General features: G+C 38.7%; 1 protein-coding gene across 1 annotated transcript; it reads left to right on the top strand.

Annotated features, from left to right (window-relative positions):
• Positions 1 to 3,348: 3,348 nt before the first annotated feature.
• Positions 3,349 to 12,420, top strand: tm2d2 (TM2 domain containing 2). The gene is made up of 4 exons (XM_030060635.1): positions 3,349 to 3,743; positions 4,281 to 4,368; positions 4,467 to 4,582; positions 9,237 to 12,420. Exons 1-4 carry the CDS (start codon positions 3,469 to 3,471, stop codon positions 9,448 to 9,450), a joined length of 693 nt encoding a protein of 230 aa, XP_029916495.1. The 5' UTR covers positions 3,349 to 3,468; the 3' UTR covers positions 9,451 to 12,420.
• The last annotated feature ends 158 nt before the right edge of the window (positions 12,421 to 12,578 follow it).

The raw sequence follows: 12,578 nt of genomic DNA, 5'->3' as shown, positions 1-12,578 counted from the left end.
CTCACCCAAAAGCTGATGCAGACTTTCAGTCTGTATCTGGAGAACTGTGCAGCACGATGTCAGAGAGTACACCTTTTATTCCAACAGACATCAGACCTTCTAAAAAAAAAACGATCTTGTTTTGGTCTCGCAGGAAATTGATGAAAATGTGGCCCAGAGCCTAATACAGCCAATAGGTGGTTCAGATCACAGTCCTATTGAGACTGACCTTTGACACCTGCACCACTGCGATCCAAACATTGGAGCGTTAACAACTCTCTAACTCAAGAAACTATTCAGGGAGTATATTCACTCTTTCATGGACAATCTAGCTAAGTAAGATTGGTAGCCTAAAGAATTATTTATTTATTTATTTATTTTATTTCATTAATTGAAAAACAAAACAAAACAAACAAACAAAAGAAAAAAAAAATACACTATAAACACAACATTCCCAAATCTTGAATGAAAGGGGGCAGAACGAAGATTCATCTTATTTAATCTGCCCTTTTATCCCAAAAAATCAATTTGCAAAGCACTTAAATTAAAACAACAGCAACAAAATAAACAAAATTAAAATAAAATAGCTGCCGGCCACAACACAGACAGTCACATTCTTTTTCCCGAGTTCCAATTCAGTTTATACCATTCAAACGTTCAAACGTCCAAACTTCAACACAGTATGCAATTGTTTTTGATATTTTTAACTTTGTATAATTTATATGCGATTTCCAACTCAAATTCTCATCCAGAATGACACCCAAAAACTTCATTTCCCTTACTCTATTAATTTCAATACCATCTATATTAATTGAAGCATCAGTGCCTTTCCCTCTGTTACTAAATAACACTAAATGTTACTACTCATAAAGTTTGTTTTTTCAAGATTCAACGATAATTTATTTACATCAAACCATGTTTTAATTCTTTCAAATTCTTTTTTTAACCACATTCAACACCTAAAAAGCAGCACCAAGAACAAACAATCTGTTCGCAGAAATCAAGTTGTTGCAAAGTTCACTGTCTAATGAATATAAAAATGAAACATGGATCAAATAGTGTAAGCTGAAAATGAAAAACAATGGCATTATAAGTAGGGGTGTGCGGAGGCACCACTATTTGTACAGTATTTGTATTTGTTTTGGGCCAAAGTAACCAAATTCGGATTCAGGAAAAAAGTGGGAAACGAAAGTATTTATTTATTTATTTATTTATTTATTTAATTGTTGGATGTTAACCACAAATAAATACAAAATGACAGTGACATGGAAAACCACTCTAACAACTATATACTATACTATATTAGTCAAATTTTTTGTGTACCGTGATGGTTATTGTCTATACTTGTCTATACCTCACTGAAAACCACTATAACATTTGAAAGTTGAGCTGTAAGGGTTTGTTCCTCGCCACTGTCGCCCAGTGCTTGCTCATGGGAGAAATTTAGGTGCATGGGACGAGCCAAAATTTGTTGGGTCTCTGTAAAGCGCCTTGAGATAAATTCTGTTATGATTTGATGCTATCCAAATAAAACTGAATTGAAATTTGAATTATAGATGGAGTACTCCATGCAGATTGTTCCACAGTCTGGTCTACAGCGCTCATTGCACTGGATTATGAAAGAAAAGGCTAGTATTGATGTTGGCTATTTCATGATGTTAAATTGCCTTGTTAATGCATTTTCTATGTTCAAATCTGGATTTGAACTTGAACTCAGTCTTTAGATATAGTTCTTGTGGAACATTGCTAATTTGTTCCACCATTTAATTACAAATGTAACAGCATAATGAACCCATCCATCCAAGTAAATCCAGAGTGTTTTACTTTCTGATTTTAGCAGCAGACTAAGAAGAAATGTGTCCAAGGTATTTGTTGATATTTCATAAGCTCAGCTGGTATATAACGGAAGGTAATGGCTGATCAAATATGTTGTTTGTCCCTGACATACAACTCGCTGGGCCTCTGGATTTTTCCTATCCATTGTTTTCTCAGTTGCTGATCAACAGGAAAGCAGTGAAATGATGACATTTTGTCAGATGCCCTACATTTATAATATATGCAAGCTGGAACACAGCAGTACAACATTATCCTCTCAGTTGCAGCGTGTGAGCTTCCCAGGCTGAACGTGACGTCAGAGCAGAATGGCTGCCATGTGGATTTGTGTTCTCTGCATCGCAGTGGGACTGAACTCAGCTCTGTTGCTCTGGTTGTCTGAGACTGCCACAACTGATGTGGCCTGATGTTGTTGACGTCGGGCTCTGTTACCCCAAGGTACAATATTCGGGAATAGTGGATTGCATTTCCAAGCACTTGTATATTAATTGGAGACAATTTCAGGATCTTGAATTGAAATGCAAACTTGCAGGCCTGGGTCCACTAATGTTGATCGGGGGAAGACCCAGGGGCGTAAACATCTTTTCAAAAGTGAGGGAGGGTGAATGGAGTGTTCAGGAGTAAGACTTTGATTAATTTGTTCATTTTTCAGAGAAAAATAGATCAACGGGTTTGTGCTTTGTGTGTATATATTAACCATTTGAAACCCAGGAGCCTGTGAGCAGGCTTTAATTTTGAGAAGTTTTGTTTCACTTGCTCAACAAAATTCCCTTCATTCTATTCTTCAGGGGAAAATTCTTGAAGTATACTCTTCTTTGTTTTCAGATGGTAATCTGATTCCTCCAGCTTCAAGAAGTTTGACGTGATCAGCAATAAATACATTAAGTCTTTTCAACTCAGAGGTCATTTGACAGACATGGACATGTTATCTAATTTGTCCAGTTATCTCTTGGCATTTTGTAAGATAAATCTTCATATAGAAATGGTTTACTGTATAATCTTGTGACAAAATGACACTTGTCTCTATTTCTAAATAATAATTTATTTACAGGTTTCTTGCACTATAAAGAACTATAGAACTATAAAGAAAGTAATAGAAGAGACAAAATCACTATACTGAGACTCAGGGTGGGCCATACTGGATTAAATGACCCCATGTTTACATTGGGGAAAAGGAATAATGACAAATGTGACAGATGTGGCGTAAAAGAAAACATAGAACATGTAAATTTGAACTGTGATTGTTATACAGCAGAGTGAGTGAGATTTCGGGAGAGAGTAAGAGCAGCAGGACAGGAGTGGACCCTGGCAGGAATTCAGGGAACAGAAGGGGAGGAAGAAAGAATAAGAGCTGTAAGGATGGATAGCCTTTTTACATAGCACACATCTTATAGCCAGAATCTGAATTAAATGACATAGTGTTACACACTCTTGTACAGTAGGTGGCGGTATGCACCTGAAAGTTGCTTGCAATCCACCATAAAATCAAGAGAAGAAGAAGAGGAATTAAAAAGAAGAAGAAGCAGAAGAAGAACGTTGTTGATGATGTCATATCAATGCGACCAACTGAAACAACACAATCCAATCAGTAAGAAGTGGCGTTTCGATGTAGCCGTCAAATGGGGGTAGTTTTAGTATGTATGTAGCATTTTGAGAATGGCAATGATTTCCATAAACTATATTCTGTTATGCGGGCAGTTTCTGCTTCTGCTGACAGTGATACTTCTGCAGTGTTTGGAAGGAATTCACTCCCAAAACTCAACCACTTCGGAGCCGCCAGCTACTCCTCCGGGTCAGGGAGCGACGCTGGTCCCTGTCAGCGAGCAGCCGCCCGAAAATGCGACAGATCATGTAATACCAACGGAACGAGTGAATTACACTCCAGAGTATGAATACAGACCTCCATCTCCCGTCGTCCTCTGCAGCTATCTGTAAGTAACGTTGTGGCTTCGCTGTCGTTAGCATGTCTGCCTTGCTAATGCTAATGAGCGCAGAGCTAGCTACCAGACTCCTCGCCCAAATTTGACACTGGAATGCTCAGTTTCTCAACGGTAACGTGCACAACTAAAGCGCCTTTTAATAATATTAAAAGCATTATTCAATTCGGCATATGTCTAATATCTAAAGCAGCATCTAGTCGAGTAAAATATTAAACTGTCAAATTTGCTGTGCGTGTTATTAACCCAGTCGCTTTCTGATAGTGGAACCGCGCAGCGTTGTGAAAACGTGCTAACGTTAACGGCGGCGTATGTGTTTCATATCTAAGAGCGTTAACGTTAAACTACTTGCTTTTTTGAACGAGGTTTGGTTTACGGTTCTCTCCATACACAGAGCAGCAGTTCAGTGCCTCGACTAGCTGACGTTTTACCATAAACCCCGATGGCTGACATTAGTGTTTTGTTCCACTGTCAGTTATTTAAGCCTCACTTCCCTTGTCTTTGTTTCCACATCGCTGCTGTGGCCTGTAGGCCGGAGGAGTTCATCCACTGTCAAGACCCTGTGGATCATGCAGGCAACAGCACCGCCCGTCAGGAGTTAGGTCACGGCTGTGTGGGAGTAAGTGTCAAACAGACTTAAGTTTTATGACAAGCAGATATGTTGTGTGCTCCATCATTCGGTGAAATCGAGACTCACTTAACTGTTCCTCTCTATAGTGGGGAGGCCAGACTCAAAAAGAAGTGAACGTCACAAAAGTGATCTGCACTGCACTCGATGATATAGAGTGTGCTGGACCCAGAGAGTTCCTCAGAGGGGACGTACCCTGCATCAAGTAAGTGAAGGCATGCTTGATACACCACAACATATAACCCTGGTACATGACATTTTAACAGAAGCCTGCTGGAGTCACATGGTAGATAAATCAGTGTGGAAATCTATACTCAGTTTCCAAATCTGTGTTAGGGCTGAATGATATATTGTTATCATATTGTTATCTAGATGTGAACATGTGTGATATTAATATCTCAAAAGGCAATATTAAGGACTATCAAATTTAGGGTAAACGTTAGCCTAAGACAGTGATTGACCTGCTCTGATCAATAAAAAAAATTTGAAGTAACTGCACTTTCAACGTCCATTTGGTATTTTTATACTGTTTTTTTGAAAGAATTTTTACTGTTGCTGCGCTTAAATTTTCAAACAAGTGTGAACCCATAGTCATATCGCATATTGTATCGCTATCAAGATATTTGGCATTAATATCGAGGAATTAAATTTTGTCCATATTGTGCAGCCCTAGTCTGTATGTTAGATACATAAACTGTATCAGTTGGGTTTACCTGGCTGATGCTACATCAGTATCCAACCTCTTTTGTGGCCAAACATTATGTACATTGTGTAGCATCACTCAGGTCTTCAAAAAGTGTAACCATGCTCTGGAAAACCCCTGTGTGTAAATGGTGCATGAAGCAGAGCCTGTTTCTTGTTTCTCATGCATTTTCTCTGATTTTTTTCCAAATTCCTCCGCCCCAAAGGAAAAAGTTTTCACTACTGCCCCATGTCTCTCTGAATGAAAGGCATAAATATAAGGGTCACATTACAAACGAACTGTCTAATTAGTTATTTTTATTCAAATTCAAGCTTCTCAGGGGATCGCTTGCATGCGGAATTCATCAGCAGATCCTAAAAATTTCTTGTAAACTGCCGGATGCATGCTGGGATAGGAACCAGCTCTGCATGACCTGATTAGAAATAGGTGGATGTGAGGACAAAGAGAAATGGACTATGTATTCTTCTTCTTCTTCTTCTTCTTCTTCTTCTTCTTCTTCTTCTTCTTTTTTTTTTTTTTAAATAAATAGAAATCAGTATCTTCGCTATTATCATTCCATACATAATGGTTTTCTGGACAGGGAAGCTATAAGTCAGTAAAGGCAGAGAATAACCAAACAGGGTCAGGTTTAAACACAGTGATACATTTCAGAAAACTATGGACTACGTATTCAAACCATAAGGTCATGCAATGCAGTGGATGAATGAGTATGTAGACACTTCAGAATGTTAGGAATGGGACAGTTTTGCCAAAATTCAGTATATTGCAGTGCAAACATGTGACAGTACGTGCTGTAACACAGAGAAATGAATGATAATAACACCATTTTGTTCTGCTGTAGTAATCACAAATGAGATGGCTCCCTTAACACATATTAACATGCTCTCCGTCCTAATTTTACGTCTGTCGTCATACTTTACATTTATACATTTATTTTACTTTATACATAATTCTCCTGGCCATACTTTGTTGTCCTTGCACTTTAAGCTGCTATTACATCATATTGTGTTGTATTGAATTGTGAACCTGCTATTGTATATTGAAGCATATTGGGACATACGCAGATCATTCCATTACTGCACAATACGTTGACTAAAATAAGACCAAATCCTCCCAGGGCCTCAAACTGAGGTATGGTACTTGGTTTACCGGCTTCAGGACTCCTGACTAGAGTCTTTTGGCAGGCTTTACTCCCAGGCAGTGCTACATCCATGCTGCTGGACTACTATAACAGTGTGTTTTAAAAACAAAACAACGCATAAAAACATCAGTGATACCTATCAGAAAATTGAAGATAATAAGCATACTGAGGACAATGCAAGTAATCACACCAAAGTAATACAACAACTAAACAAAGATAAATATAAAGTGGGCAAAGTCAATAAAGGTTTGTTTGTATTAACTGAGAGTCTAAATTTCTCAGTATTGGTGAGTCCACTGTTTACCTTAATCACAGCCTGCACACTCTGTCTGACATCGATTCTATGTGTCTTTTGTAGAATTTGAGAATCCACACTTTTGCAGCGCTCTTAAAGCAAGCCAAAGAGTTATGCTGTTAGAGAGCGTTTCACCTTTTCCCTGTTCAATTGTTCCCAAAGATGTTCAATAGGGTTGAGGGCTAGTGACTGTGGAGGGAAAGCAATGCGAGTCAGCACTTTAAGCTCCTTTTTGCTCTCCTTTGGACTTCAGATAGGTTTGGTATAGCATTGATGCATGTTCAGGTTCACTGTTCTGCTGCTGTAAAGTCATCTTCTAAAACTAAAGTGTAAGCCAAAAGGGACAGCATGCCTCTGCAGAATACTGTGCTGCCTCTCTTTGCTCAGTGTATTTTTGATCCTGTGTGGGTCATTATTTCCAGAATAGATGAAACATCTGTGATTATCTGTGACACATCTGTGACAGCTGTGATTATACAGTTCAGTTTGATTAATCACGTTGATTAAAGATGTCCAGTAATGTAATCACTCACCTTGTAGAAGATTGTGTGTTGCATGCCTTGCTGTTCTGCTATTCCTTTTATAATGGATGTTTGTTATTCATTGTGCATAAATTAAGTGTTTTGTTAATCTGAAAAGGGGCTATCAAACTGATGACACGGCAACTAGCAGTCAAGAGTGGATAGATTTCTGCTGATTGAGCAAATTTTGAGTATTTCTCTGTATCTTGGATATAGGTGGTGGTCTGTCTTGTAAAGGTGTTTTCTTGGTTTATCTGCTGTTTTTTTTCTGAATTTGTGGTCACTTTAGGTCTCCCTGGTCTTGATAAAAGTGAATTTAGATGGAGAGTGACTTGGTTTATGAAAACTTTCAGTTTAGCTGCAGTTTGGAGTTGGGAAAATTTTTCAGCTTTCAGGAGGACAATTTGTCCCTGAACTGTTTGGCTAAGGGCTTCAGATATTGTTCGGAACAGCTGCAAAATGTTTTTTTTATCTTTTTCAATTTTAAAGGGCTAGCAGTGACAGTACGGACCACATTTATTTCATCAGTATCTCATATTAATTGTGAGAAGAACCCAATATTTCACACTGTGAATTAAGAGGAGACTTATTAAATGAAATACAGTATGAGGTGTGAAAACATTGAGAAAATCTTTCTAAAGCCTATAGTCAAAAAAAATAGTGTTGTAAAGTATAGTAAAAAAAAAAAAAAAAAACCTACTCTGGAATCTGTTTTTGACAGATTTAAGGTTGATTTGAATGTGTGCTGTACATTACCAGCTATTCACATTATCATTGTAGATAAAGTTAACATGCACAGAAATATGGGTTACATGGGTTCATTTATTACACAACATGCACAAAAGAGCTGTAAAATGTATTTGGCAGGGTTTTATCTAATGTATCAATATACTGACCTTATTCAGTGAATAACTCGCCTATTTGTTAAAGGGTTTAGTTGATCCATTCAAAACTCGAGTCTGTTGCTAACAGGGCTTTACCACTAGAGAGCACTATTTACAAATGTATAGTAACCGCTCTGCCGTGCTGTCCTCAGCACACCAGGATCCTGCTGCATCTCTCTGCATTCAGCATCTAACCTTAACCTCTCTCTAGCAGCTGCACAGAGATCAGACACAGAGTGTAGACCTGAACTGCAGCTTTTCTGTACAGGCTTCTCATGAATCCACACACACACACACACACGCACACACACACACACACACACACACACACACACACACACACACACACACACACACAAAAATATCTGATATTCAGTTTGTAGCAAGTATTAAATAAATAAATACACAGTGTCTGTAGGTCCAGAGAAAGTATTACAATGTCTTAAACTGGATTCACTGTACTCAAGGGATTAAAACAGTTGGAGTACAGTTAAATTTAACATTATGTCTTGAATTCACATCAGGAAGTCTTAAAATTACTGCAGTGTTTTTGGTGTTTCCACTGAGAAATCAGCCGAGTCATGCATACCTCTATTCTGCTAGGGCCTACAGATTTTTTTCTTTCATTTGCTAGCTTTTCTGCAGTTGCAAAATGTAAGTCTTATGTCATTTCAACTGGGTTTTAAAAAATCTTACATTTACCCGATGCACCACATAGAAAGTTACAAACACCATGATACTGAGCAAACAATTACATTTACTGGGAGCATACTTACGTTCCCAAGATTATCCTTCACCAATTCAGATAATGTTTGCTGAACATGTGGTATCAGATTATGCATTTTTGTTCATATACTGGAGTACATGAACATTATGGACATTACTCTTCTTTTTATGCAGAGGGAACATGGCTTTTTAACTTTAAATATTAACTTGGTTGATGTTTTAATGGTACCTGTTGATGCAGTTTGACGGTAAAAACATTTCAGGTGTTATTTACTGACCATGCAATGCACCAGATTACGCATTATTCTTAATTATGAGACATATGGAAATTATTCTTTTTTTATGTTGTTAGGATAGAGGGAAAATGGAGTGGTTTCAGATCGAAAAGATTACGATGATGGAACAATGGAACATAGGGCCCTGAGAACACAGGACCATGGGAGCATAGCACCCTGGGAACAAAGGACCTGGGAACATAGCACCTTGGGAACATAGAACCGTAGGAACATAGGGCCCTGACAACACAGGACTGCGGGGCATGTTGTGGACCCTCTCTCATCTACCCCATTACATACCTTTTGTCTTGCAGATACACAGGACACTATTTCATCACCACGCTGCTGTACTCCTTCTTCCTGGGCTGTTTTGGGGTGGATCGCTTCTGCCTGGGCCACACTGGCACAGCTGTGGGCAAGCTCCTGACCCTGGGCGGCCTGGGAATCTGGTGGTTTGTTGACCTGATCCTGCTCATCACCGGCGGCCTGATGCCCAGTGATTACAGCAACTGGTGCACCTACTACTGAAGCCCAAAGCCAAACACTTAGCCGAGGACTTTGGCCACTTCTCAATTATTCCTCTGTCAAGTGTAAATGCAGAGGAATCCAGGGATTGGACGTAACCTGGCATGGTTATAAATACACCCTCTGTGTTGTTGTGCCGCTTGGTTTAAGGACATGCACAGCAATGCTTTGGAAAGTGGAGTTCAGTGACCTTCAGCAAAGTGAACATAAAGTTTAATTTCACTCTAATTTATTTCATTTGACAGTACCCCACTCAGAGAATGTATAAAAAAAACAGTTTTAAACCTAGGTTTGACTCCCCACTATTATCACCACATCTACACTGTAGACAGCTGTAAAATTCAAAACTAAATCAGGAATGACTTAAGTCTTCCATTATCTCTGTGGGATAAAATCTTACCACATAGGGATCTGTGGCCCTGATGTGGATCTGTCTGGGGGTCCTACGGTTTCCTGGACATGTTTTGAATCGGGAAGATGGATTTTCCTGTCATTGTAAAGTGTGGGGATTGGACAGAAAGTCTGAAGGTTATGTGAACTATCAAGTCTGGAAATACATATGGCTCTACTTTTTTCATTACACACCCGCTATTCATTTAATATGTTGTATTATTTGTTGTTGTGACTTACTCACCAGCTGTAAAGTGATGACCTTGTCAGCTTTAACATTGCCCAGCCGCTGCCAGTGCTGACCAAAATCTTCCAGTCCAGTCAAGAAATTTAATTAAGCTTAATCTGTCCTCAAGGGAGAAACTAATTTCCACTACATAGGAAACTGAACAAATTAAGGACGGTTCATCCAAACTACATAAAAACAGATTTCCACTTAACCCTAGTCCAGTCTGTATATTCAGATAATTTCTGTGTGATTTGGTGAGGTTTCCAGTCTGTCTCCCTTCACCCCAGTGCAAATGAGCTGGATGAGTTTTTGCTTGTGGAGCTTGACAAAGTGTTTCATTGGGAATTATTCCTTGCTAAACAACAGCAAAAATCTATCTATCTCCACTGTGAACTGATTGGGGGTGGATAGATACAGTTCGCTGGTGTTCTTCAGCACAAAGTAGTTCCCAACCAAACTCTTTGCCCCCAAACCCCCTGTGGATTATGTCAGGTGTCCGTGGTATATTTTTTGGAAAGAGCTGTTGCTGTTGAGTTTTCACAAGTACATTGTTTATGGTTGGAGCTCCACAAAGCCGTATCCATCCAGCCTCATCTTATTGGAAGGAAGGGAGTTGGACTGGAAACAAATCACATAGAAACTGGATGCATAGATTGTACTAGTGCAAATAAATCTGGGCAAAGCCTAGAATACTGAGACATAGAATGTGCTGTTACCGTGGGAAGTGCAACATGCAAACATTTAAGTACTCTTGATGTTATGGTATCAGTCTTCTTGTAAACATTTTGTCTTTTTTAGTAGTAGCATGTTAAACTGAACTGTAGTCACCATTGTCATTGGCTTAATGACTAAAAATCCAAACCCGACCTGTCTTACTGTATGCTTCCTCTGTAGCATGCATCATAATATTGTTTTTTCTCACTTCCTTTTAAGTGTTGCAGCAGTGAAATGAAAACAAAACGAACAGCATATGAAACAAGGATTGATTACACATTACAGCCAGTCAAGCAAGTATGAACACAGCACCAAAGATGGATAGTGATGACACAAGTCTTGTTTACTGTGCAATTGTTGATGCAGTGTGTGAGTTATTAGCTTCAGGAAAGTTTCGAGGTAGGGCAAGCAGTAAATTCCTCAGCTCATAACTACTGTACCTCTCTGTTGTGTGCTCTCCGCTTTGCTTCCAGGTGTGGTGTCTAACCCTGTCCTAAAGTGAGTGAATTTGACTTTATATTCTCCTCATTGACACCGAGGATAGTGTTTCTGGATAGGCTCAGGTTTGCAAAATGACATGAAGTCTTCAAATGTTCCAACTCTCATTTTGGTGAATTCCTTGTTTTTACTAGATCTGAAGGTTTATGTGGTCTTTTTATAGGTAGAGCAAGTTTCATGATCCCAGGGCCCATAAAACCCATTCAAAAGCTGTCATAAAAGCTTCAAAAAGCCATGATCATCAGTGTGTAGACCGTTTTCACCCAGCAGCAGCAGCAGCAATATGCTTTTAAGAAGCAATGTGTTTTCAGCTGGCGATAAAATCCTTTAGTCTGCCAGTCAAACTGTACTTTGCATGTAACATTTTTTCCACTAAAAAAAACATAATTCATACACTTTTGTTTTTACACACCTGTAAAAATTGTGTACATAGTGACTTTATTGTGTACAGGATGTTTTCTTGTTTTTGTTTTTTTTTTTTTTAGCATAACTGTATTCTTTTGGTTTAAAATGACGTCCACTGATGCCAATTATTTCGTTCTCACGGATCCAAATCCAGTTCAGCAGAATTGTCCCAAATGAGCACATGTACTTTATCACATATTGTATAAATGCCTCTGTTTTGAGAAATGCTGACGTCCTGGAGGCTCTCTATTGTGAAAATATTGTGTATAATATTGATCAGCCTGCAGCTGTGACTTGGATATTGTTTTCTATTCTTCAGTTTTAATCCAGAAAACTATTTATTTGCCTTATTTATGGTGTCTGCAATGCGCTGACTAAAAAGAAACATATTCCTCCAAAGATGAGGGTAATACATGTACTTCTCTTTGATTTGACAGCAGATCTGTTTCAGACAATCTCAGATGGCACGTTGCTTCTGAAACTAAATACTACTGATGATCAAATTAAAGATATACATAAGCAACTTGACAAAGCAGGGATTAGTGTATTTGGTTTTGTCAAAGATTGAGCTCCGAAATGGCTTTCGTGTTCTGATAAACTTTTTACTTAGCCGGACGTGAGTGTCTCAGAAAGGTGTCTTCCCTCCTGCAAAGGAGGAAAAGAAATAGACCGTCTCATCTTGCATTTATCACTGCACACAGTTATTATGGTTCAATAAAAACAAAGTTTTAACTGTATTGTCATAATTCTCTGTTTTTTATTTAAAGTTCACCCAAAATATGTCCTGGTTACTCCCAGTACAATCTATCTGTTCAAACAGTTAGTGTGACTTGGCAGGGTTTCCAGGTTCTCTCTCTCAGCCCAAATAGAGAGTTACAGTTTGTAGTCTTTGCAA

The sequence above is a fragment of the Myripristis murdjan genome, chromosome 9, assembly GCF_902150065.1.
Source record: "Myripristis murdjan chromosome 9, fMyrMur1.1, whole genome shotgun sequence".
NCBI lineage: Eukaryota > Metazoa > Chordata > Actinopteri > Holocentriformes > Holocentridae > Myripristis > Myripristis murdjan.
Note: the sequence above shows the minus strand (reverse complement) of the source record. Positions and strands in the feature narration are given on the sequence as shown.

What these genes read in the sequence shown, in the direction of transcription:
- tm2d2 (XM_030060635.1), top strand. Translation starts at nt 3,469, where the DNA reads ATGGCAATGATTTCCATAAACTATATTCTGTTATGCGGGCAGTTTCTG. An exon ending in GTCGTCCTCTGCAGCTATCT is followed by an intron (nt 3,744 to 4,280) that starts GTAAGTAACGTT and finishes TGTGGCCTGTAG; the next exon opens with GCCGGAGGAGTTCATCCACT. An exon ending in TAGGTCACGGCTGTGTGGGA is followed by an intron (nt 4,369 to 4,466) that starts GTAAGTGTCAAA and finishes TCCTCTCTATAG; the next exon opens with TGGGGAGGCCAGACTCAAAA.